The sequence below is a fragment of the Triticum dicoccoides genome, chromosome 3A (genome assembly GCF_002162155.2).
Source record: "Triticum dicoccoides isolate Atlit2015 ecotype Zavitan chromosome 3A, WEW_v2.0, whole genome shotgun sequence".
NCBI classification, from domain to species: domain Eukaryota; kingdom Viridiplantae; phylum Streptophyta; class Magnoliopsida; order Poales; family Poaceae; genus Triticum; species Triticum dicoccoides.
In genome coordinates, this window is record NC_041384.1 from 213,968,873 (window position 1) to 213,995,840 (window position 26,968).

At 43.2% G+C, this 26,968-nt stretch overlaps 2 protein-coding genes across 4 annotated transcripts in view; both read left to right on the plus strand.

Annotated features, from left to right (window-relative positions):
• Positions 1–7,266, plus strand: part of LOC119267894 (FAD synthase-like) — an 8,079-nt gene extending 813 nt beyond the window's left edge. Inside the window, exons 2-17 of one of the 3 annotated variants that reach the window (XM_037549339.1) lie at positions 879–924; positions 1,028–1,191; positions 1,285–1,402; positions 1,543–1,625; positions 1,713–1,772; positions 2,059–2,304; positions 2,807–2,903; positions 3,078–3,128; positions 3,200–3,280; positions 3,603–3,674; positions 3,797–3,859; positions 4,275–4,421; positions 5,355–5,433; positions 5,536–5,588; positions 6,033–6,116; positions 6,712–7,266. In XM_037549339.1, the coding sequence (XP_037405236.1) occupies positions 879–924; positions 1,028–1,191; positions 1,285–1,402; positions 1,543–1,625; positions 1,713–1,772; positions 2,059–2,304; positions 2,807–2,903; positions 3,078–3,128; positions 3,200–3,280; positions 3,603–3,674; positions 3,797–3,859; positions 4,275–4,421; positions 5,355–5,433; positions 5,536–5,588; positions 6,033–6,116 (1,444 nt within the window). In that variant the 3' untranslated portion in view covers positions 6,712–7,266. Of the gene's footprint in view, positions 1–878; positions 925–1,027; positions 1,192–1,284; positions 1,403–1,542; positions 1,626–1,712; positions 1,773–2,058; positions 2,305–2,806; positions 2,904–3,077; positions 3,129–3,199; positions 3,281–3,602; positions 3,675–3,796; positions 3,860–4,274; positions 4,422–5,354; positions 5,434–5,535; positions 5,589–6,032; positions 6,446–6,711 lie in introns of those variants that run through there. The other 2 variants (XM_037549338.1, XM_037549340.1) reach the window with 2 other exon arrangements.
• Positions 7,267–10,798: 3,532 nt separating this feature from the next.
• On the plus strand, positions 10,799–24,457 carry LOC119267895 (serine/threonine-protein kinase RUNKEL-like). Its single transcript, XM_037549342.1, has 10 exons — positions 10,799–11,073; positions 11,224–11,313; positions 12,137–12,189; positions 12,354–12,429; positions 13,493–13,554; positions 13,640–13,718; positions 13,815–13,874; positions 13,968–15,545; positions 21,898–22,767; positions 22,965–24,457. Exons 1-10 carry the CDS (start codon positions 11,026–11,028, stop codon positions 24,081–24,083), a joined length of 4,035 nt encoding a protein of 1,344 aa, XP_037405239.1. The 5' UTR covers positions 10,799–11,025; the 3' UTR covers positions 24,084–24,457.
• Positions 24,458–26,968: the final 2,511 nt, after the last annotated feature.

The following is a 26,968-nucleotide window of genomic DNA, read 5'->3' on the forward strand; positions in this document are numbered from 1 at the left end:
TATTCCGTAGTCCGCAGGAGGGGTGAGTTGGGGCAGACTGGTTAGATCTTAAGTTGCTTGCTCTGCGGCTGTTTACCTCCAATGTGCTATCTGTCTCTGTGCGCACTTGTATTTTCTCCTGCCGCAAACTCACTTGTACCTGATAGAGAGGTGGTTGCATCAGTCAGTAATGGTTTTCATCTCTGCTTTTGCATCCGAAAATATGCTGCGATCTTCAACTTTGAGGCGATCCATATAATTTAGATTTGCTGACAGAATAGCATTGTTTAGTCGTTAATCTCAAGTAATTGGTGCTGGATTCGCCTATCATAAACTCTCTTTCTTCGGTTCCATGAGAAGATTAGACCAGTGGTTTATGTGGATGAGTTAACAACCTGTACCCTGAAACAATGGAAACTAGTAGATTGCTCGCTTTAGCAGTTCGCTAAGGTTGTGGTTTGTTGTTCTTATGGCAGATCAAAGGAGTAAAGTATTTAGAGGTTTCCGATAATTCTCCAGTTATCACTCAAGTTGCTAAGGGTCACTGCAATCATGTTTCTTTCACGAGAAAAGGGAAATCAAATCAGTTAAATCCTTAAGGAGCATAAACACCCATGATATATCATGCATGTCACTGTAATCCAGTTTTCTTTCATGATGAAAGGGCCTGATCTAACCAGTATGGACACACTATTACACTATGTTCAAACCACTTGTAAAGCCTGTTCTCAAAATAGTCTGAAGCTTTTTTGTTCTCCTTGTGGTTTTAAAAAAGGTTTTGTTTGTCCTGTCGCTGGATGCTTGGGTGTTAATCTGGGGATTGAATACCAAGACTCGTTATCGATATTGGATACTGTTTAAGTCGAAGTCTCTCATTTGCCAGTAATTTCACTTTGCAGGTTTGAGGAGATTGCCTTCAGCTTTAATGGCGGGAAGGATTCAACCGTAATATCTTATATTCTCTTCTCTTCATCTTTTTTTTGTATGCCATAGTGATAATTAACATCTGTTTGTAAGTTTTGAAGATATCAGTGTTTTGTATCAATAGGTACTCTTGCATTTAATACGGGCAGGCTACTATCTTCACAAAACAAGTTGTGGGGACGAAGCTCAAATCAATACTGTTCAAAACTGTCCGCTGCGTACCATCTATTTCGAGACCCCTTGTGCTTTCCCTGAAATCAACTCATTCACTTATGAAACAGTCTCAACGTAAGAACCCACTAGGATTTGTTTCATTCTTTTTGCTATTCTTGAGAAGTGAAATGAAGGATATTTCATTCTATTTTTTCTCCTCTATGCTAGTTATGGTTTGCCACTGGAAACTATCCGATCAGATTTCAAATCTGGTCTAGAAGGCCTATTGAAAGAGAAGTCTACTAAAGCCATTTTCATTGGCACTAGAATCGGAGATCCAAACGCGGTAATTCTGTTGTACCTTGTTCAATTATTCTTTGAGTCTCTACAAACCTATTATATACAGTACTTGTGCCCATCTCCATTCAGAATTGTCACACTTACTGGTATCTACGCACCTATTAGTAATTCAGTTTGAAAATATAGGTTGGTCAAGAACAATTCTCTCCTAGTTCGCCTGGCTGGCCTCCTTTTATGAGGGTGAATCCTATCTTGGATTGGTCATACAGGTTTTTCTCCTGATCATGTAAATAATTCAAGCTTGCGTTCCGTAGACTGCTAATCCAAATGTAAGGAGCATTGTTTTTCTGTGACAGGGATGTTTGGTCTTTCCTCTTAACCTGTAAGGTCAAATACTGCAGCCTTTATGATGAGGGGTGGGTTCTTTTCCATTTTTGGACCTTCAATTGTATATTTGCTCTTATGTTTCATCATGTGTAATCTATAGGTCAAAATGTAGTTTTTGCACTGCTGTTCTAAAACAAATCTCTAAAAGGAAAGTACTTGGTCTACCTTTTGATGAGCAATTTGCTACTTCTGTTTCTGCACTTCAGCTCATTGTGTAACACCACCTTAAATTTTAAGCCATTGCAAAGTACTGTTGAGATCTAATTTGAACTTCCTGATTTGTATTAAGTTTTTGTGTGCTTGCCCTCATTGCAGGTATACATCCATTGGGAGCATATATGATACTGTTCCAAATGCACTTCTTAGTGATTCATCTACTGGGAACAGCTTTAGACCGGCATACATGCTATCAGATGGAAGACTTGAAAGAGCTGGGAGAGCGAAGAAGACTAGCAACAACACGGAAACTAATTCTGTTGCAAGCAATGGCATGAACAATGCTGAGGGAGAGCAAATGATCGCACGTTCGGCTTCAGTTATTGTAGTTGGTGATGAAATATTGTGAGTAATCTCTCATACTTACATGATGTTTAGTCTTGCATTTGCTTCATCCTGGTCTGTTTTATGATCGTTGAAGTTTATGTGACATCTTTGCAAATTCCTTTTCTTCTTTGCCTTGCCTTTTAGATAAATGCTAGTCCCTCCATCCCATAATATAAGAGCGTTTTTTACACTAGTGTTGTTATACTTCCCCAGACACTTGATACAAAACAAATTACTGTATAGTAATAAAAGAATCAGGAAAGGATTGTAGCCCATTTGTCTGCCTTAAGAGAATGCGGCTTGATCATTTAACTCAATACAAGTGCAACCATTTATCCCATAATCTGAAGTATATTTGATACAAGTCTTATTTGTTACTGTTAGAAGTGTGTTCCTGTTTCAGTTTTGGCACAGTTTTGTAAATTTCATTGATTATCCTTAATTGATGACCAGGCTTGGGCATGGATACTATCATTGTTTTTATACACTAAATAGACATTCATTCATTTTTGTGATTCAGGTTTGGCACAGTTGAGGACAAATTTGGCGCAGCCTTGTGCAAGAAGCTTCATGAAATTGGCTGGCGAGTTTCTCATGTCACGGTTGTTCACAATGAAGTAAGTTGTATATCATGGATCGGCATAGCCGTATCTCCTACATCTTTTATATGGTAGCTCAATTGTCCACATATAGATTGCTGCAGTATTGTTACCAAGTGTGCTATTAAGCTCCGACTTTGTCATGTTTCTTTGCATTTAAATCCAATGGACACATAAGTGATTGCGTTGCAGATTGATTCTGTTGCCGAGGAAGTCAAACAATGTAAATCTACTGATGACGTGGTTAGTTTCTGTAGGCTTTTGCATTTAAAACCTTTTCAAGTTTGGCATGTGATGTGATTGATATTGTACAGGTATTTATTTTTGGGGGACTTGGGCCTCTACATTCAGATATTTCATTGGCTGGTGTTGCAAAAGCATTTGGAGTTCGCCTGGTGCGTTCATTAACATTTCTGTGCTGCTAAATGACTAATTATATTATTAATTCATGCTTGATTGTTTTGTGTGTATAAATTCCTGCTGTTCTTGCGCTTGGGTGTGATTTCTTGATTTTGTTTGTTATTTAGCTAAGAAAATATTGTGTGTTGACCGACAGGGTTGCACTATTACTATAGCAAGAAATCATTTTGTCCCAGCACCATCAAATGTAGAAACTGCATATCTATGAATTGTTGTTATATGCCAATGGCTGTTTCATGAATCTCGATAACATGTCATTTCCTTGCACCAACTAACGTTAGCTTTTCATTTATGGAGGCTCCTGATGAAGAGTTTGAGGAGCATCTTAGTCAACTCATAGGGAACAGTTACATTGGTGATCGAAATGAGGTAATCTGGATTTAATTAGATCTATTGAATATATATATATATATATATATGCATGTGTATGCTTATTCTGGGCAAAGTACAAACTGCAGTTCATAATTTAACTCATTTCCACTTCTCTTCAGATGGCTTTGTTGCCAGAAGGTATTACCGAATTATTACATCACAAGATGCTCCCGTTGCCACTGGTATGTTCTGTTTTCTTGGTGCATTTCTTTTGGGTCAGTACTGAAATATTTAGTGCCTCTTTTTTCGCCTTTCATAGAGATCTAGATTCTGCAAAACTATCATATGTGGTTCAAAACCTCATTTCCCTTTTGCCACAAGGTTTGGTTTGGTCAACATTTCATGAGAGAACACATTGGAAAAAAGAGATGAGAAAATGATATTCAAACCAAATGGTGAAAGGCAATTATCTGGGGAAACAAGACATATTCTGTCTAAAATATTAATCATTGTTACTGAACGTAAAGTCTGGCCTTCAATTAGCATTGATCTGAAAATGCCTAATCCTACCTGCAAGGAGTGCTCAGATTGCGTTTTAAAACATGCTAGCACACACTCCCTTTTTTCATTTGACTCAAAAGATAACTTCCTATGCAGATTAAATGCAAGAATTTGATCATTCTTTCTGCAACTAATGTGGATGAACTGGACATGGAGTGGAATTGTCTTCTGGATACCCAAGAGAGTGGTTTACTGAGGACGAAACCTTTTGTATCAAAACATCTCAGCACTTTACTCCCAGATGTATGCTCTTTGTCTTTTCTAAATATGTTCTTTTTTGTTGTGAATTCTAAATTTGTTATTGAAAACTACTATCTCGATTTGTAAATACATTGATGTCCTAGAAAGCATGCATTGACTTCTGGAACTTTGACTCATAGCATATGTAAAACATATAGGTGGGTCAAGTGAAATAATATTATTAGGTTTGCCGTGAAAAATATTTTTACACTGCAATAATTTTATAAGGGGAGCCTTGGCGCAGTGGTAAAGCTGTTGCCTTGTGACCATGAGGTCACGGGTTCGAGCCCTGGAAACAGCCTCTTGCAGAAATGTAGGGAAAGACTGCGTACAAAAGACCCAAAGTGGTCGGACCCTTCCCCGGACCCTGTGCAAGCGGGAGCTACGTGCACTGGGCTGCCCTTTTTTTACTATAATAATTTTATAATCGTTTACTAACATATGAAAATGGGAAGTACCCATCAAAGTTGCATGTTGGAAGCTGCACCTATGTCCAGACTGCCATGTATTTACTGTTACAAACTCAGAGAGTATTCTACAAGTGCTCTACTGATATTTATGGTTGCAAACTAACTTTGTGTCCACGTAGACCTTTATGTAGAAAACTGCATGTCTTTAGTAATAATCACTTTGTTTCAACAATTTATATTCGACGAAACATTATGTTCATGACTTCCATTGCACTCTGCTTAACTTATTATTATGTACTCCTCCGTCCCAAAATAAGCGTCTCAACTTTATACTATGTTTTACCCTTACACTGGGGATTGACTCTACGGTTCCAGTGGTGCCGTCATGGTGGTTACAGTAGGATACTTACATTTGTGTTCAGTATTCCATTTTCTTGTCATTTATCGAAAGTGAACTTTGAGGCTTAAATGTTATAAAGAATATTTCAGTCTTTATCTAATTCGGGTTTGTGGAATGCTTGTTCAGGTCAAAATTGCTCCGGTGGTTGCAAAGCTATGCTTGGAGTTTTCTGATGTGTACATAGGTATGATGCCTGTTATAGGAGGTTCTAGTTTAATTATCTAGTTAATCAGCAAGGAAAATAGTTCATTTATCTTTACGTTGTAGTCCCATTTGATTATTGTTGATTGACGTTTTGGATATGCAGGGTCTCATCGGATTTCGAGAACGGGGCCGTTGGTTGTTAGTCTTGTTGGAAAGGTATCAGTATTACTCTTTGCAGCAGTCCTTCCTTTTCCACTAAGCATTCATAAATGTTATTTAAAATTCTAGCCGCACGCTAGTGGGAAAAATTGGTACTCTGTTATATAGGCTCTTGTGTAGGAAATAACAATAGGAGCTGATAATGTATATTATTACATCACTTAATATTCTTGCGAAGAAAAACAATCTGTAATCTCCAACCAAGTGTGTATGGGGAGAACTGATTATGTCACGGAACTATGCTATTGACTGCTCTAGCATCCCAAACGGATGACTTGACACAGGACTGATGATAGTATGCTTGACTATGTCGTAGTTTTCTTGCAGAATATTTTTTTCTTACTGTCACGATTATCATAGGGGCTTTGACACAGGACTGATGATAGTATGCTTGACGATGTCGTAGTATTTCTGACAGAATCTTTTTTTTCTTAATGTCAGGATTATCAAAGGGTAGAAGGGGCTGCAGCGAAGCTGTCAGGCAGCTTTGAAGGACTATTTTCCCAAGTTGACAGTTGCAAATAGGTGTCAAAGTCCACACACCTCCATACTTCTCCCACATTCTTTCTGCTCGAAGTTCTGAAATTGTGCAGATCTAACTGTGCAATGTGGTGCTCAGATGCCCTAAACCACCCAGCTACCACTCTGAAGCCCCAGAAATTATTTAGGAAACATACACATTTTGTATTACTATCCATTTAGAAATGAATTGACAAGTGCAGATGCTGAGGGCTTCGGCTAGTAACAACTTAACGATGGTAGCTTTGCATGGGGCTATTTTGACTGGGCTAAGAAACTCTGTTATTTTGCGGAAAATTAATTGGAGTTGATTATAACACAGCTTTCTTATTTGATCCAAGTGTCTGCAATGCTTGATTTTCTGACGTTTCTGATGTTTTTCTTTTTTCCTTTTTGAATCTCCCAGCCCGTTAATTACTTGTTCTATGATTGTGTCAGCGACTGCGTACAGCTAAAATAAATAAGTACATTACTAAAATAAATAAATAAGTACGGTATGTTTGTATGAATAAGAAATACACGGCTAAAGAACTAGACTGCTTGAAATTGCTTGGAATTATGAACAATGTAACCTTGACCTACCTATTTTTTGACCTGGCAGGTAAAGAGAATACTTGAACTATGGACTCCGTTGTTGATTTTTCACCCCACCGACAACGATTTTAGCCAGGAAGGCCATGGCCGCTGCTCTTCCCCACTCCGCCGTGACCTCACTGCATGACCCCGTCTCTATGGACGGCCACCGGAGTCCCCATCGTCCCGTCGATTTGGGATCCGCCAAGGAGGCTCTCCTAGGCATTTCGCCATCGACGCGGCTACCATCTAGGCTCTGATGAGCAGCCGTCTGGTTTCATCCTCCTCGCACACTCGATGAAATTTATGCAATGTAAATTTTGTTAACGTATCTTTTTTTCGTTGTGCACGAAGATATAGTTTGATGGAGTTGTTATGAATCCAATGCTTTATTTAGGTGTACCATGACATTAGAGAGTCCAATACGTACCATGATCTTCAAAAAGATGTCATGCACGAATGATGTGCGTGACACGGGCAACAATACCCCTAGTTTCGTCTCTATGTCTATTGTATTGTGAATGAACTTTGTTGTATTGTATGCTGAACATTGTTGTATTTATATTGTATTTGATGTCGTGGATTTGATGAGTTAATTAATAATTTGATGTTCTGGATTGATTAAATTATTGTTACATTGTTTTGGATTGATTTGAAATGAGTTTGATATTATTGGTTGCAATATGCATGCAATTATGGTGCGATTGTTCCATTTTAGGGTAGCTGTTGGAGCATTAGCGCTCTACTGTTGAAGATTGACGTTTTTTTAAAGATTGTTGTTTTCTGATATCCTAGAAATTACTTTTAGATACTGTATAAAAATTACTTCAAGCATTTTTTTATGCATTAAAATAGGGCGGTCATTGAAGATGCTCTGAAGCAACAACAACCGTGGTGTCCAAAAATCTTCTCTCTCATGCAGTATCTCTACTCCTAATGGAGCAGTTGGTGAATAGTCTCCACGTTTATTTTCGCTGGGTTTTTTCGTCTCTCCTCTCACCCTCCCCTCCCATCCTGGTTCATCGGTTTATTTTTCTCTCCACTCTTTATTACAATCAGAACTTTCCTGACGTATAACAAATCACGGATCTAACTTCCTTAAATTATACAAATCAATCAATTCCTTTTATTGCTTCAATTTGTCTTAAGAAACAAATAACAGATTTTCAGGAAACAAATAATATATTTTAATCTAACTTTCCTAACTTATCTAAATCAATCGATTTCTCTCATTAGTGAAATTTGTTTTAGGAAACAAATAACAGACACGTCACAAACTTTCATCCCAATAAATAGTTTCTTAACATTTGCAAACTTTCCTAATCAGACACGTCACAAACGGGCAGGTGCTGATATCACGTTACCAAATAATAAAACCACATTTGCATAGAAATCAGTTCAAAATCCCAACTTTCCTAAATTTTTACCTTTTCTTGATAACAACCAATATTTCCTATGTTTTCCACCTATAGAAGGAAATCACCCCTTCATCGATATTAGCATTTTTTGGGAATGAGATCTCCAGGTTATGATTTTTTTTTTGCGATTCTTTCCAATTGTGACCTCTCCTTCCGCTCCGGCTCCTTCTCGCATAAACACCTCCACCACAGCCAGCTGACGCCACCCCAGACCTCCTGCCTCTCCACACCTTCTCCGCCACCTCCTCCTCGTACTCCATTGACAATCCCTCCGCCATGTTTGTCCACGGCGGTGTCGAGGACATGGCGCAGCAGTGTACCAGCGGTAGAGCAGCGCATAGCAGCAGGAAGCAACACGCAGCAGGCGAGGCAAGCGACCGGCGTGGCTGAGGGGGCGGCCGGCAGAAGATGGCCGTGACAGGAGGGGGCGCGAGGTAGGGCGCGGCTGTGGGGCGAGCGAAGGGATAGGCGGCAGTAGACGGGGCGAGCGCAGCTAGCGAGAGTGTGGCACGTGGCCAGGGTGTGCGTCACGCGGGTCACAGTGGTGCGGTGGCTGCGGCGAGCGCGACGGCAGTGGCGGGCGCGATCGACGCGGTGTGGCACAGGTGTGGGCGTGGAGAGGGAGTGGCCCCGCGGGCGCGAAAGAAGAGCAGCAGGCTCGGGCATGGGCGCGCATAGGAGCGGGCATGTGCCACGGGGTCAATCCGAGGAGCTTGGTGGCTACCCCTGCAATGGCCACGGCGGACGGCGGTTCTCGGCCATGGCAAAATACCTAACGAGAGCAAACGAAAGGGGAAACAGGGGAAAGGCAAGAGGAGATCACAGCGGTGTCAATGGCGCCCTAGGGGAAGACAGGGGAGCTCGGGGCGGCGCGGATCGAACGGCAATGTTACGGTGGCCGAAGGTTGAGGAAGACGAAAGCGACGTCGATGCGGGGGTGCTGGACTTGATCTCGTTGGCGCAGACGAAGTAGCGGAGGAGCTCGGAGCTCGGAGCTCCTCGACAAGCTCCTAGCCTGCAGGGAGAGCAGTGGTTGTGTGGACGGGGTCGGTCATGGTGGCCGTGGTGTCTGACTTTGTCCAGATCGACGGGATCGAGCGAGCGAGGAAGAGAAGTGGATCTGGGAGGGGGCGTCGAGGAGTGAGGCCATGGGGGGAATGGGAGGCGGTGCGTCACCCTTATCCATTCCCCTTCGATGCCGGCGAGGTGGTCGGGCGGGAGCTCGGCTCTGTAGCAACGCGGCTCGGGGAAATATAAGTTGGGGTGGCAAATATCTATACCTACTATTAAAGGGAATATGTATTCTTGGTTTGGTTTAGTTCTTTTCGTTTGACTCATACACAGGCTAAGCCACCTGGGCCAGGTACTTATATGTTGTTGGGCCTTTTATGGGCTTTCATAGAGACTGCGAAAAATAATTGGGTCAAAATAAATCAACATTGTTGGAATTGAACACAGGACCTCCTGTCTGGATTTTCGATATAACAACCAACGACCTATGCGCCATTCATATTTACTAATCTCAACTCACTCTAAATATATGAGTGGCAGTCCTCATGTTGAGAGCGAGCTAACCAAGTGAATGAGCTAATTAAAGAAAGGATTGTGGGCTTAAATAAAATATTTAAGCTGATGTGGCTAATTAAAGAATGAATTATGGGTAAACCGGTGGAATAATTGAAGCAAATATTGTGGTCTTAATAAATAGAATATTCAAATAGACGAGGCTAATTAAATGAAGGACTTGAGGTAAAAATGTAGGATAAAAGGAAGGATTAATAGGTTTCAATGTGTTGGGGCTGCTAAATTAGAAAAGGAAGGATTTGCCTCCCGACTAAAACGAGTGAGGATGTTATGGTAATTAAAGAAAGGATTATACTTAAATTAAATCAGTGAGATATTATGCCCGGCAAAGAAAGTATGAACATGACTAAATTGCATCATATTTTTTATGTTCATTTTGTAGAAGGATGTTGGGTTGCAGCATGTTCTTCATAGTGAATCCGGTGCTGTGAGACATTATACTCGCACAAAGCATCAATTTTACCGTTGCAACGCACGGGAATATGTCCTAGTAATACACATAATCCATATTGTTATGCACTAGCGCGTGTGCGTGTGAAATAGATGGATTATGATCCTGTACCCAATAAGGTGGATATGTGTGTGCGTTAGAGAGAGAGGGAGAGGGGGAGAGAGAATGAGGAAGAGGGAGGAAGAGAGTGTGTGTGAGAATTTGATGGTAAAAAATGCCCTGTTCAAGAATTCATCCGATTAACCAGTTAACTTGCCGATTAATCCCTATTCATAGGGTCTCCGAGTAGCCGATTACCCGATAAATCGTCCGATTAATTGATTAAATGGCCGATTAACTTGCCAATTAGCTTATTAATCCTCTACTCACCAGCCGACCGAGCAGCTACCAGTTAACGATTTCCTCAACAATGAAAAAATGTCGCTAATGTCACTTATATGTATGAGAATATTAAATATAATATTAACATAATTGATATTGAACTCTTAAAGTTAATGTGACCCGTTGCAACGCACAGGCGTTTAATCACCTAGTTTTTCATACTCGGTTGAAGATGCTCTTGTATATAATAAAGATCAAAGGCAGGGTCTCATATGAAACAATCACAGCCAAACCGAAGACGACGAAGACGACGAAACGATAGAAAATTCGAAATCAACAGGAGCGCCTCCTCCGAAACCGAAAGCCCCAAACCAGTCCAAACTAGCCGAGCGGCGGCCATCTCAAATCCAAATCCCGCTCCCCGTCTCTCTCTCCCCTCTCCGCCCCGCTCCCCATTTCGTCCACTTCTCCGCCCGCCTCAGATCACAAGCCCTAACCTAGCCGGCGACCAGAGGAGGAGCCCTCTTCCTCCTCCCGACCTCCCCCCTCCAGCTGTTGCTGCTCCGCCATGAACAACTTCCACGTCTACGAGGCCATTGGCCGCGGCAAGCACTCGGTAACCCTCCGCCCCCTTCTCCTCCATCTCCGTCGGTCTCGCCCCCTTCTCCGGCCTCGGATCCGCCCGTATCCGGCCGGGGCTGGCTCGAATGCGAGGGATTTCTGATTGTTTCTGTTTTTTTTTTTCGGGTGGGGTTGCGGTGCGAAGACTGTCTACAAAGGGCGGAAGAAGAAAACCATCGAGTACTTCGCCGTCAAGAGTGTCGACAAGTCGCAGCGCTCCAAGGTCCTCAACGAGGTGAGCCAGCCCCTCCTCTCACCCCTATCCGAACCCTCTTGACCCCGCCGCGGCCATTTTGGGGGTCTTTGGGGGTATTTTTGAAATCGAAGGTTGTGCAGGTTTGCATTGGTTTAGGAGCGGCTTCTTGGTCTGGCGACCTGTGTTCACGTGCTGATGCGTGTATGTCGTGATTCGCATAATTTACTTGATAAAGCTTCCGTGGCTCCAGGTTGAGGCTTGGTACAATGTCAGTATTTGATTAAGTGTTGTTTGCCGAAGCATTTCTGATTTCTGGTTAGTGTTCTGCTTGAGAAATGACGCAGTATGAAGGGGAAACTGCCCCAGGCTAGATGTAACTGTGACTAAGATAACGATAAGCTTGGAGTGCTGTTTTTCTCTTGCCACAAAGTGACACCAATTCTTATTTTTCAAGTGCTGGACAAAAGATGAACTTCCTAATAATTTTGCACATAGTTTGCTTCTCATACCCAATTATAGAAGAGATGTGCCCATGAAGATAAGTTACAACCTGTGCTCACTAATGGATGCTGTTGACCTATCAGCAAGTGCTATTCTTTCATCGGGTTTGTACTTAAGTTTTTGTTATTGTCCCTTCCAAGGACCCGTTTTTCTTTTGGATGTGCCTTTGTCTATCTGAGCAACTGCTCAGGGTAAATATAAAAAAAGGTAGATAAATTGTTACCAGATAGAGAACCATTCTCAAGTTTCGTAAGCATTCTTAGATGTTCTATCATAAGTTTGATCAATGCTTATGCACATAATTTGTTTATTTTTGCTTTGTTCCGTTGTGCCAATGATGCTTTTGAACTTATATTTGCAGGTCCGGATGCTTCATTCTTTAGATCATGCAAATGTCCTGAAATTTTACTCTTGGTAAGTTTCCAGGGATTCATATTGACTTATTGCTTTGGCCTGTGCTAATTTTCAAGTATAGCCTGACAAGTACTTTGCTATTCTTGTTGAGGTTATCCTTATTGTTCACTTAACACTTGACCACCGTAGTGCATACCATAACTATATCTTGCTTTTCTCCCTAGGTATGAAACTTCAGCACATTTTTGGCTGGTACTGGAATATTGTGTTGGTGGAGACCTCAAGGGCTTGCTTGAGCAGGTATCTTGCTTATCCTTTTAAACAATGCATGTATGTCTCTAATTTGAAGAAGGGAACACAAAGCATCCACTTGCATACGTTTGTAACCGATATATTCTGCAGATATCACAGATAAGTGAGAAAAGCTGCACCTAAAATTTAGGAGCTCGGAATATTTGAACTAGAAGTACAAGGAACAAAACTTTACGTTTCATTAGCTTTTAGGAAAATTCCACATGAAACTTTATATCACAGCTTGCTAATTGCTCTTCTAAGAGGAATAGATGTTTCACACAATCTTGTTGTTGTTGCTATTTATAATTGTGTACCTTCAATCTGACAACTTGAAGTTGTGAATGCTACTAAAACTATTTTTGCTTGAGAAAACTATTTGTCATTACATTGAAGTATGGTCAGCCCGAACCAGCTGCTTTTATGATCTTAATTCTATTTTTTCTTTTATAGCATTTATGGTTTAATACTTTGTGTTCATGCACTGAAGTATGAGCTTTAGTCCCGTTTGTGCTCAGCTTGGAAAAGAATTAGACAATTAACTGTTTCAAGATGGGAAACTGGAGTGCTGCTCTCATTTTCTCCACTTGAAAACACTCAATGCACGCTGCATATTCTTTGGCTCTAAGAAATGCTTGATTTATCTGCTATCCTGATAATGTTGCTCTATTGTTTTTAGTAGTGTATTATATTGTTGCGGCGTAAAGCTTTTGCAAGCCTGTTTTGCCAGTACTTGCCTTTCATCCTAGGCAGGCGACCCACATAATTCTCTGCGGTGATTGTTTGTGTTCCAGAGACCTGTTGTGTGAGTAGATATGCAGACCTTCTTACTATATGTAACATCAGTGAAGACAAAATGCTACCCCATTTTTCTGCTTGCTTGTCATCCTACAAACACGTGTTGATAAGGGCAACCCACACAATTCTCTGTGGTGCTTGTTTGTGTTCCAGAGACCTGTTATATGACATATGCAGACTTTTACTATATGTAACATCAGTGAAGACAAATGCTACCCCATTTTTCTGCTTGCTTTGCCTCTATGTATTCTGTCTCATGTCTATTTTTATGCAGGATAAGAAGCTGCCTGAAAGTGCCATGCATGACCTGGCTTACGATCTTGTCAAAGCCCTCCTGTAAAGTTTCTTTGATAACCTCGTTTCAATATATCTATTGTGTTACGGGTGGACTTTGATTGACTGAAAACATGTTGGGTGTTAGGTTCTTGCATTCACAAGGAATTATATATTGTGATCTGAAGCCATCTAACATCCTACTTGATGAGTTTGGATGCATGAAGGTAATCAGTAGACCACTGTGAAATATGTAAGTACAGTAATAGCAAAGGAATAGAAAATTGTTGGGAGCTAACAGTAACTTCCCCTTATTGTTCTAGCTGTGTGATTTTGGATTAGCAAGACGTTTAAAGGACATCGAGAAGACCGACCCTGGAGATGTGAGGTCCCATTTCCTTTTCTTCAAGCATTTCGTTTTGTTCGGTTTTATCTTATTTTAATGATTCCCTTTGGTTTGAACACATGTCCTTTAGGTGCCACAACCTATGAGGGGGACACCATGTTACATGGCTCCTGAGTTGTTCCAAGAGGGAGGGGTCCACTCATATGCTTCTGATTTCTGGGCTCTTGGTTGTGTGCTATACGAATGCTATGTAGGAAGACCTCCTTTCGTGGGCCGTGAATTTACCCAGTTAGTCAAATCCATACTTTCAGAGCCTGCACCACCTTTACCTGATAATTCGTCAAGGTCTTTTCAGAATCTGATCAACTGCTTACTCATGAAAGACCCAGCTGAAAGACTACAGTGGTCTGAACTCTGTGCACACAACTTCTGGAGAAACAGTATGCCAATGATTCCGTTACCTCCTCAACCTGCCTTCGACAACATGGTTGGACTTCCCACTACACCATATCTAGCTGAGCGAAATGGGGATAAACCCTCCAGACAGCTGACGCCACCCAAGACTCGTGAACACCTACGCAAGAAAGATGAAAATTCTGCCAAGATGTTCACGACCCCTGTTAAGAATGTGCTAACTGGTAAGAAAAATAATGCAAAACCTTGTAAGGCTGATGGTTTGAAGGGTGTAAATGTCCTTAGAATGTCTCGCATAGCTAAGAAAAATTTGCAAAGGGAAAAAGACAAGGAGAACTACAGGCGTCCTCCCACAGAAACAGACGAAAATGAGGCTGAAGTTAAGATAGAAAATAATGACATGGAGCTTGATTTTGGTGAAAATCCAGAAGGCGATGCACCTGATGATAATGATGGATCAGATAATGTTGGATCCACAGCAGATGAAAAGCATACGACCGAAGGAACTGATGGAAACGAAGAGAACTGCATAAATCAGGTGGATATGCTCACGGATGAGTGTTCTGTTAAGCCTGATACCATGTTGAAAGCTGAGCAGAACTGCTCAGAGAATCCTGATGTGGTGGCCACTCCACCTAGTTTCTGTATGAGGAAAGCACGTCCGAAGATAACTTCTGGTGCTGCAATGGGTTCTGAGCCGTCTAACATCTTTGAAGCATTCTGGCATCCAACAGATCTTGCTGTTAAACCAGTTATGCCCAGTAAAAAAGGAGATAAAGCTACTGAGACTGTCACTGTGCTTCCTTTTGAAGCTCTCCCTGCTGCTGATTACATCAGGTTACCACGAGAACAGATGAATGCATTCCATAGCCAGATAATTCAGAGTTTGAGTGGATCTTTTCAGGTTTCAGAAAAACAGAATATCATCAGATACCTGGAGTTGCTAAGCATGAACTCTGATGCTGCAAATATAATCACTAATGGCCCAATTATGTCATTGCTTATAAAAATGCTTCGACTATCAAAAACTTCAGTCTTGCGTGTCCAGGTTGCTTCACTTATGGGACTGTTGATACGCTACTCCACTATCCTTGATGCAGAGCTAGCTAGTTCAGGAATTGTTAATGCCTTGTCAGATGGCTTAAGGGACCGGCATGATAAACTGAGGAGATTCTGTATGGCAACACTTGGAGAATTACTGTTCTACATATCAACTCAATCTGATCAGGATAGCAAAGAAAGCAATGCCCAGGAATCTCCTATGAAGGACAACAAAGCTGGTGCTTTGTGGCAGGTTAGAAACTCCAAATGAAAAATATGCTCTACATGTTTATTTGCATGTCAGTGGTTGATTTACCTGGACTTACCTTCTAGTATTACCCTATACTGCATCACGTTGTGAAAAGAAAAGTTGTGGCGGTAAGATACTGGAAATTAGATTCCAACATCTTTAGTACAGTAGTTGATACTGATTCTTCTATAGGAGCATATTCCCTTTGCCCACCGTAATGTACTGAAGTAGAAATTTATTAGAAGTTGAAACTGTATTAACTGCAAGAACTAAATCCACACATAAACATAAACCAGTGTATAGCCCACACTAGATATTTTAGTGAGTTTTTTTTGAGAATTTAGTTAAGTAGAAATTTATTAGAAGTTGAAAGTATATTAGTGAGTTTATTTTGAAATATTTTTAGATAAAGTTTGCGTTTTAGACATAGAGTTGCAAAGTTCATATGTTGTTGAAGTGCATAAACAAATGAAATGGTAAATTTTGGTACATTAGTGTTCTAGCATAGTTAAGGCAATTACAATGGTCACATCTTTTGGGAAGTTAATAAGAAGACATTATTTTAAGGGGTGTTTCTTTCCACGAAGAGACATTTTTTCACCAAGGGACATGTTTTCCATAAGAAGACATTCATTCACCAAGGGATGTGCCTTTCAACTAAAGGACATGACTGTTCGTAGGCCCTGTTAGAGTTATAATATAAGTCATGCACCCCTTTGTATTTATCCCGTTGTATAAGGGGTTTCCTGCATATGTTCCACACCTGTACATGTATATATATCGGCCTATGGCCTCATGGGAATACAAGTTGCATATTTCCTAACATGGTATTAGAGCTAGGTCAATTTTTTGCACGCTGCAACTCGTGCTGTTGATCCACCTTGCTGTGGCCGCCGTGACTACCCTATCTGTGGCCGCCGCTCCTTTTTCTCTATCACCGCTGCCTCTCTGCGCCTGCTGATCCCCCCGCAGGTCAATCCCAGCCGGCGCGTGTCCCCTCGTCCAGCCTGCTTGTGATCCATCCCAGCCAGCGCGCAGGTCAATCCCACGCGCTCCTCTGGCCCCGATCGAGCCGACCGACTGCTGCTGCTCTCCGCCGCCAGGAGTGCCGCCCGTCGCCGATCTTTGCTGTCCTCGCGCCCTCGTGCCCTCGTCAGATTCTGCCGCCAGCCGCCGTTCCGTTTCATCCGCTCCTGTGAGTCAGATCGAAGTTGCCACCTTCCGTCAGTCCAGATCAAGCAGCCGCCGCTCCAGTCTTCTTGTTGCACGCAAGCTGCTGCAGATCGAGACTCCTATAGTCTGCCTCAGAAAAAAAAAGAAAAAAAAAGAAAAAAAAAGGCATGATGTCTCAGTCCTCGGGTTATGTTGCTGTCCCTCGCTGTCCGGTGATCTTCGATGGTACTAACTACACTGAGTTCACTGGCTTCATGCGCATTCACATGTGTGGCATCCGTCTCTGGGGTGTTCTTTCTAGCGAGGTCTGCTGTCCGCCACGTCCGGTTCCTCCGGTGGCTCCTATTCCGCCGACTCCACCGGTTCTTCCTCCGGATGCTAATCAGGCCGCCAAGGATGCGGCTAAGCTTGCTGATGAGGCTGCTGATCGTGCTTATGATGAGAGGGTTTTGGCTTATGAGGAGGCTCTTCAGACGTATCATGGTGCTCTGTCTGTTTACACCCAGTGGCTTGATGATGATGCTCATGCTGCAGCTGTTCTCACTGCTAGTGTTTTGCCTCAGTTTGCTTCTGAGTTTCTGGGTCTTCCTACTGTCTTTGAGATGTGGACCCGTCTTCGTCAGCGCTATCAGCCCTCTGGTGATGCCTTATACCTTTCTGTGGTCCGTCAGGAGCATGCTCTTCAGCAGGGTGACTCTACTGTTGATGACTTCTATGCACAGAGTTCTGCTATCTGGCGCCAGCTTGATTCTCTCCGCAGTGCTGGTTGTCGTACCTGCCCCTGTTGCCAGGCTGTCCAGGCCAATTTGGAGTTTCATCGCGTCTATGAGTTCCTGTCTCGGCTCCGTAAGGAGTTTGAGCCCCGGCGTGCTCAGTTGTTTGCTCGTGGCCGTATTTCTCTCATGGAGGCGCTTTCTGAGATTCGTGCTGAGGAGACTCGCTTACGTGGTGCTGGTTTGCCGGAGGTTCCCTCTGTGCTCGCTACTCGTGCTCCTACGCCACCTGCTGCACCGACCCCTTCTCGCTCGAGTGCTCCGCCGCTCTTGCCCACTCCTTCTGGAGGCTCAGGTCGCCCCCGTCCACATTGCGACTATTGCAACAATGATGGTCATCTTGAGTCTCAGTGCTACACGAAGAAGAAACACCTGCCCAAGGCGCGATCATCATCTTCTGGGACTTCGTCATCTACCTCGACAGCTTCAGCCATTGCTTTGACTGACCAGGATATTCTGAAACTTAAGCGTCTGCTCGCGGCTTCAGGTTCTTCCTCGACGGGTACTGCTGGTTCTGTGACTGATACTTCCCGCATTGAGCAATCACCCTCTACACAGTCAGGTACATCCCCATGGGTTCTGGACTCTGGAGCTTCTTTTCATATGTCTTCTCATTCTTCCACTTTGTCCTCTCTTCGATCACTGGATTCTCCAGTTCATGTCTTCACTGCTGATGGTACTCCACTTTCTGTTGCTAGTAGAGGCAATCTTACCACTCCTTATTCTGTTCCTGATGTTGCTCATGTTCCTCGACTTACCATGAATCTGTTTTCTGCTGGTCAACTTACTGATTCTGGTTGTCGCGTCATCCTTGACGTTGACTCTTGTTCTGTCCAGGACCGTCGCACGCACACTCTGGTTGGGGCTGGCCCTCGCCGCCGTGATTCTCAGGGTCCTTGGGAGTTGGACTGGCTTCATGTTCCTTCCGCTGCCACCACCATCGCCAGTTCTTCCGCTTCTGTCGCCTCCGTTACTGGTTCCTTCCAGCAGTGGCATCATCGACTTGGTCATCTGTGTGGTTCTCGGTTGTCTTCTTTAGTTCGTCGAGGTCTTCTGGGGTCTGTCTCAGGAGATGTCTCTTTAGAGTGTCAGGGTTGTCGTCTTGGCAAGCAGATTCAGTTACCATATTCACATAGTGAGTCAGTGTCCAAGCGTCCTTTCGATTTAGTCCACTCTGATGTATGGGGTCCGGCCCCTTTCGCTTTGAAAGGTGGTCATAAATACTATATTATTTTCATAGATGATTTCTCTCGTTACACATGGCTTTATTTCATGACTTCTCGTTCTGAGGTGTTGTCTATTTATAAGCATTTTGCTGCCATGGTTCATACTCAGTTCTCTTCACCCATTCGTGTTTTTCGTGTTGACTCCGCTGGCGAGTATATCTCTAAGATGTTGCGTGGTGTTCTGTGCTGAGCAAGGGACTCTCTCTCAATTCTCTTGTCCTGGTGCTCATGCTCAGAATGGTGTGGCTGAGCGAAAGCATTGACATCTTCTTGAGACGGCTCGTGCATTGATGATTGCTACCTCTCTCCCGCCTCATTTTTGGGCTGAGGCCGTCTCCACATCCACCTATCTTATCAATATACAGCCTTCCGCTGCTCTACAGGGTGGTGTTCCTTTCGAGCGACTTTTTGATCATTCTCCCGATTATTCGATGCTTCGCTCGTTTGGTTGTGTTTGCTATGTTCTTCTTGCCCCTCGCGAACGCACCAAACTGACCGCTCAGTCTGTTGAGTGTGTCTTCTTAGGCTACAGTGATGAGCATAAGGGCTATCGTTGTTGGGATCCTATCGATCGTCGGATGCGTATCTCTCGAGACGTGACTTTTGATGAGTCTCGTCCCTTCTACCCACGCCCATCTTCCTCGACTTTTTCAGTGCATGATATCTCTTTCCTCACTTTTCCTGACTCACCTATCACCCCCGTCGAGCCTGTACCTCTTCGTTTCACTTCCTCTCCTTCTCCACCTCTAGTTGATTTGCAGCCACCATCCTCCCCGGTCTCCTCGCCTAGCATGTCACCGGGTTCTCCACCTTCATCTCCGGTGACTTCCTCCCCGGTCTCCTCTCCCAGCATGTCACCGGATTCTACACCTTCATCTCCGGTGACTTCTTCGTCGCCACCCCCCGATTCTACCTTGACGATTCCTCCTTCTATTATTCCATCTTTTCCTCAGCATTACACTCGTCGTCCATGACCAGTCGATGCCTCTGTGGATGAGTCGTCATCTTCCTCTCAGCCTACTTATGGCTTGCGTTCTCGTCCTCGTCCGCCTGTTAATCGCTTTGGATTTCCCATCGCTGGTGCTGCTGTTCTTGAGCCGACTTCTTACCGTCAGGCTGTTGTTCATCCTGAATGGCAGTTTGCGATGGCAGAGGAGATTGCTGCTCTTGAACGCACTGGTACCTGGGATCTTGTTTCTCTTCATCCCTGAGTCCGTCCGATCACTTGTAAGTGGGTCTACAAGGTTAAGACTCGCTTCGATGGTTCTCTTGAGCGTCACAAAGCTCGTCTTGTGGCTCGTGGTTTTCAATAGGAGCACGGTCGTGATTATGATGAGACTTTTGCTCCTGTGGCCCATATGACCACTGTTCGTACACTTCTTGCCGTTGCCTCTGCACGCCACTGGTCTATATCTCAGCTTGATGTTAAGAATGCCTTTCTTAATGGTGAGCTGCGTGAGGAGGTGTACATGCAGCCACCACCTGGGTATTCTGTTCCTGATGGCATGGTATGTCGTCTTCGTCGCTCTCTCTATGGCCTTAAGCAAGCCCCCCGCGCCTGGTTTGAGCTCTTTGCCTCTGTGATCACCGCTGCTGGTTTTTCAGCAAGTGCTCATGATCCAGCATTGTTTATTCACCTTTCTCCTCGTGGTCGGACTCTTCTTCTTCTCTATGTTGATGACATGATCATCACGGGGGATGACCCCGAGTATATTGCCTTTGTAAAGGCCCGTCTTAGTGCGCAGTTTCTTATGTCTGATCTTGGACCTCTTCGCTACTTTCTTGGGATTGAAGTCTCTTCTACCTCTGATGGCTTTTTTATATCCCAGGAAAAGTATATCCAGGATCTTCTTGCTCGTGCTGCTCTTACTGACGAGCGCGTTGTTGAGACTCCTATGGAGCTCAATGTTCACCTCCGTGCTACTGATGGTGCTCCTCTCCCTGACCCGACGCGTTATCGTCATCTTGTTGGCAGTCTTGTCTATCTAGCTGTCACTCGTCCGGACATCTCTTATCCGGTTCATATTCCGAGTCAGTTTGTCTCTGCTCCCACCTCGGTTCACTATAGTCATCTCCTTCGTGTTCTCCGATATCTTCGAGGCACGATCTCTCACCGTCTATTCTTTCCTCGCTCCAGTTCTTTACAGCTTCAGGCCTATTCGGATGCTACGTGGGCTAGTGATCCTTCAGATCGCCGTTCACTTTCTGCTTACTGTGTTTTTCTTGGTGGTTCTCTCATTGCCTGGAAGACAGAAGAAACAGCTTGCAGTTTCCCGTTCGAGTGCCGAGGCTGAGTTGCGAGCAATGGCTCTTTTGACGGCAGAGGTGACTTGGTTCCGGTGGTTACTTCAGGATTTTGGTGTTTCTGTCACTACACCGACTCTGCTCTTATCTGACAGTACAGGTGCTATCAGCATTGCGCGCGATCCTGTGAAGCATGAGCTCACCAAGCATATTGGTGTTGATGCTTTCTATGTGCGCGCTGGTGTGCAGGATCAGGTTATTGCTCTTCAGTATGTGCCTTCTGAGTTACAGTTGGCGGATTTCCTGACGAAGGCCCAGACTAGAGCACAACATGGCTTTTATCTCTCCAAACTCAGTGTTGTTCATCCACCATGAGTTTGAGGGGTGGTGTTAGAGTTATAATATAAGTCATGTACCCCTTTGTATTTATCCCGTTGTATAAGGGGTTTCCTGCATATGTTCCACACCTGTACATGTATGTATATCGGCCTATGGCCTCATGGGAATACAAGTTGCACATTTCCTAACAGGCCCAACTGTTAAGATCTAAGACTTGATTGATCCTCAATATAATCCAACGACTGCAATTTCAGGGGTGATGTGGCTTAACGTGGATGCTGCATTAGGAGTATGTTTTAGATTAAAGAGGGAAGGGATATGCCTAGATAGTAGATATCGACTTCACGTTCCAATACATATTCTTTTCTTTATTCATCTGTCTAGGCACAAGTCTATTATGAATGTGTGCGTTGAGCTTTTGCAGTTATTATAAGTACATAAAAGAGTATGTATTGGAACATGAAGATATATAACATATGTAAATATCTTAGTTGTATGTGGTCATGTAGCGTAGATATACATATGAATGGCTCCTTCCTTATTTGCAGCTACAGATTCAAAGTACTGTCTTCTCGTGATTTAACTTGGCAAACTTTGCAGGTTCCTAGTTCTGTAATCGCACTAGTGTCATCTATCTTGCGTAAAGGGGAAGACGATCTAGCCCAGCTTTATGCCTTACGGACAATTGATAATATATGTAGCCAAGGAACAGATTGGACATCGCGGTTTGCTTCCCAAGATGTAATTGGTCATCTTTGCTACATCTATAAAGCAACTGGGAAGCAAGAGAATACAAGGCTTATTGCAATTTCTTGTTTGAGCCGCCTAGCTCGATTCAGTTCGTCATGTACTCATTTAATACTGGAGAAGCTAACATTTAAGGATATTGCATGCACACTCCTTAAGGGCAATCCACGTGAGCAACAGATAAGTCTGAATCTTCTGAACTCGGCATTAGGGAACAGTCATATCATACCAAATATGAGCCGCTATATTCTGTCATTAACTGAGGAGAAACAGTTGGTCCCTGGACTTATTTCTCTGATAGAACAGGGAACTGACATTCTGCGTGGGAAAGCCCTTCTATTTGTTGCTCTTCTTTGCAAGAACAGTCGAAGGTGGCTTCCGCAATTCTTTTGCAATGCAAAGCTACTATCAGCAGTCGATAGATTGGGAAAGGAGAAGGATGGTTTCATTCATCAATGTACAGAAGCATTTGTTCAGTTAGTTGCTTCGTTGGTCCCAGGCATTCTTGACACTGTATCCAGTGATATACAGCAGGTCATGGGTGGCAAACGTCATGGACCTATTACTGCTTTAACTGGACGTGCTCATCCAAAGAGCACAATTCATTTGTTCCCTGTCATCCTTCATCTTCTTGGGAGTGTATCCTTCAATCACAGAGTTGTGACAAGTCAAGTATTGCTCCAGTTGGCTAATCTTATGAAGATATTGGAGACACCATTTCAGGTATGGCCTGTAACTATCTGGACCCAACCTGATGAGAAAATACGGAGACCATTCATTATATATTTGTACTGCAATGTCTAAAATAAACTCGTCCTAGAGTTATTGTTGTCTTGCCTTAACAGTCTTTGCATTACGCAATGTGTTCACTAAACTCCTGTCTTTTGTGATAATTTGTGTACACTTTATTGTACTTCCAGGCTCGGGATGATTTCCAAATGACATTGCTGAGGGTTCTTGAGGCAGCTACGGAGGAGCCTTCTGTTATACTTAGGGAACACAAAATATTCACAAGTCGATTCCTTCCAAGCTTATCCATCTTATACAAGGGCAATAAAGATTGTGATGCCAGATTCCTGTGTTTGAAGATACTGTCTGATGTGATGATTGTGATCTTCAGCGATTCTTCATTGACTGCAGATGAACAATGTTTAGCTGACCTGAAAACAATCTCTCACAAATATTTTCTCCCAATGTACCCTTCATTTGCAGAGGATGAAGATCCAATACCTATGTATGCACAGAAACTTCTAGTAATGCTGATGGAACATGATTGTGTTAAGGTATCTGATATCCTGAATGAAGCGACAGTATCCCAGTGCTTTGAATTCTTGCTTGGAGATCTTTCAAATGCAAACGTAAGCAATGTCAAGCTTTGTTTTGCTCTGGCATCTGCTCCCGACATGGACTCCAATATCCTTTCGCAGCTTCAGGTTGTCAGAAGAATAGGGAATCTACTTGAGTTTGTGACTGCCAAAGATATGGATGATTTTCTGGAACCAACCTTGGAACTGTGCAGAGCTTTCATTATCCGTGGCACCGGCAGCAACAGAAGTATCGTCCTCAGCAAAGAACCTGCACTCCTTGTTGATAGCGCCTTCAGCATGAGCATTGCTGTTGATCAACAATCTTGCATCATGGACATATGCGACCTTGGTGGCAGTATGGCTATATTTCTGGAGGTGGTTGGAAATTCAGATCCACAGATAAGCGATTTGGCGTCAGATTGCGTGGTGTTGCTGCTCAAGGCAGCACCTCGAGAGGCCACAATGGGCCTGCTGACAAATCTTCCTAAGCTGAGCGCTCTTCTGGACTCGTTGAAGCATGGCGCCCCCTTGCCGCTGACTCGCCTGCTATACAGCCTAGCATTCTCTTGTAGGCAATACCTAACCCAAGGAATGATACTCTCAATATCAGTGCCAGCTCTGATGCGAGTAGAAGCGCTTGTGTCGTCTTTCAAGGGCTCACAGGATAGCTGTCTTGCTGATGCTGCTTCGTGTGTGGGTGCCGAACTGCAGCGCCTACCTCGCTGTGGTTGAGCAGAGATGTGGCGAAGGAACCCGTCAGTTGGCTGCCATTGCATAAGTGATCTTAATAGGAGGGTCTTGGCTCGGCTTGGTATCTCTGGCGCCAAGAGTATGAGCAGGGCCATTGCCTCAGTTGCTACTGTCTGGCACGGGAGTGCTGTCCGTGCGCAGGGCACCGTTACATGTTATGTAATCTTTATCCGCGATGATGTGGGGCTGCTGTATATGGTACTTTTGGCCAAATCTGTATTCGCCTTGCCAGTTTTGGTTGGCATGTAGGTTTTCAGTTTCATGTAATTCCCTAGTTGCGCATCATGATCATGTATACAACAATACATTTGTCTTATTTCTGTTACCAAGCAAGTGGTGGAAATTTCCATTGTTCAGATCGCTACGAAGTCCGTATAAGCAACTTTTGCTTCAGTGTCTATAATGAAGCATGCAATTTATCTCTTGTTGGGTTTTGCTGCGGGCCCAGGTAGGCAATAACACACGATGAGGCCAAAAGAGTTCAGTTTCCATGATTGATCATTTGTTGGCATTGGCTTCCCCTGCGTGCGCATAGTGGAGCAGAGGCGACGAATAGTTCAGACTTTGACCACGTCCTTGTGGCCAGTCAATCTCTTCTTGTAGTCATTACCTTTCGGCTCTCCGGGGGTGTTATCCCACGCGGTTCACATGATGTGGACGCATCACAACAATCAAAGTCATTACCCAACACGGTGTTTGTCCTGTACCCCACCCGACTTGGCAATAAATCTTTTTTTTTTTTTGCGAATGACTTGGCAATAGCTCTCGTTCACAGAATTAAAGAGGGAATGTGTTTTTCCTAAAAGGAAGAGATAGAGGACGGCTCCTTTTCTTTTTGTCTTCCGGGAAGAGACGACGACTTAACAGATGCACGTCCTTATCTTGCCGAAGGAAATTTCGGCATTTCTTCTTCTTCTTCTGAAAATACACACAAGCGTGCGTATCACATATTAGAGAAGGAGAGAATAAAACACCCAATAGCACTGTCATGATCGAGCGTGCGGATACAACTAATCCACTATGCAGTTGAGGCTCACCGAGACGAGCGCCATATCATCATCCGAGCTTTTGACATGCGTCGCCGTGCACTTACCATGGTTGTTGGTTGATCCTCATCCCAGAAGCTACGCCTAAATCCACCAGGATTGCCAAAAATACCTCCACGTCTAGCTCCCATAGATCGAGGAAAACCATAACATCATCCGTGAGGATCAATAGTCTTTGGAACACGGCGGCACGGTGGCCTCTGAGAGTGTGCCGGACCGGTGTGTACCCCAAACCCGACAATGTGGCTTGGTTGGGGCCTCCGGCTTTAGATGTTAAGCTATGGTGTGAGGTCTGTTTAGTATTCAGCTCGGACTATCGGCATCCTTTCATCACATGGATAGCCGTAGCGACAGATTGCCAAGATGGTAACTTTAGACGTACTGATGTATTACTTTGTAAGATCTTTGTGAATAGTTAATAAAATAGTTGCATGTATCGCCCAGATGCAGAGGCCGGGGGTCTTCCTCCTTTTTTAGAAAAAATAGTCTTCGGAACAAGGTCGGCTTAACAAATAGGCCAACAACCCCACATGAAAGCATGAGCGAACATGCGATGCGAAATTTCCATGGCCAAGATGAATACCATCGCTAACAAGGGTCTCTCTGCCCCAATCCACGCCTATTTTTTTAGAACAACCCCGGGGGAGGGGAGGGTGTTGGTAAGACACAAATGGCGCCTGGACAATGAACCCACACCCGGCCTCTACATAAGGATGCACACATCCACACTAACGCACGCACACGAAAACACGTTGGCAAATAACAAAGTCACATGGGATCAAAGTTATGCGGAGATGAGAAAAAAAATCAAAGCGATTAGATCTGCAATCGGCAAACTATAACACTGAGTATATCCACACCAATCATCTCACGACATCACACATACGACGAGATTCGTCAATAGCAATGCCTTTAGAAAGGGAGCGAAAGTGTGTTTCTCACCGGATCCAACCAAGGCATATTAGTGACATGACATAGTATTAAACTGGATGATACACCGCGTGTTGGTGTGGGAACCTTGCTAAAATAATGAAAATAGTTGCTACATAAACATCTAAAACTAACAAAAATCACATGAGCTTAAAACAATATGAAGCGTATATTGTAGCAAAGAAAAGTCATTTCTAACAAAATGGGAAGGATGAACTCTAATAAAAAAAATTAAATTTATGACTAACATGCATGAATTGATGATGTGACAGCATTGCATGCATAGAATTTAATGCAAACGTAATTTATGGCTCACATGCATAAGTTGCTTATGTGACATGGTTGCATGGCTAGAAAAAATAGGTAGTGGGTTGTAGCTATTTAGAAAAAGAAGACGGAGAAAGAGCTGATGACTATGTTATCATCATATAATGCTTCCTAACAAAAAATGAGTCTACGAGCTAATAAATAAAATCATACTCCCTCCTTCCATCTATATAGGGCCTAATGCGTTTTTCAAAACTAACTTTGACCAAATGTTATAGCAATAATATATGACATGCAACTTACACAAAGCATACAGTCAAATTCGTATGTGAAAGGAGCTTTCAATGATATAATTTTCATATTATGCATGTCATGTACTATTAATCTTATCAATAGTCAAAGACGGTCTTAAAAAGCACATTAGGCTCTATATAGATAGAAGGAGGGAGTATATGACACTACCTATATGTTACTTTGCATTATAAAGATAGTAACATAAACTAGTGTTATATATTACATGAGACATGAGCCTTTCTGAGAAACATGTACTCCCTCCGGTTCTTTTTACTGAGCGTATTAGATTTATGACAAGATAAAGTTTGATCAAATTTATATTGAAAAATA

Excerpts from the sequence above, each read along its gene's own strand:
- LOC119267895 (XM_037549342.1), top strand. The coding sequence starts at position 11,026 with ATGAACAACTTCCACGTCTACGAGGCCATTGGCCGCGGCAAGCACTCG. Across the intron at positions 11,074-11,223 it reads TTGGCCGCGGCAAGCACTCG|ACTGTCTACAAAGGGCGGAA; the intron begins GTAACCCTCCGC and ends TGCGGTGCGAAG. Across the intron at positions 13,719-13,814 it reads ATGAGTTTGGATGCATGAAG|CTGTGTGATTTTGGATTAGC; the intron begins GTAATCAGTAGA and ends TTATTGTTCTAG.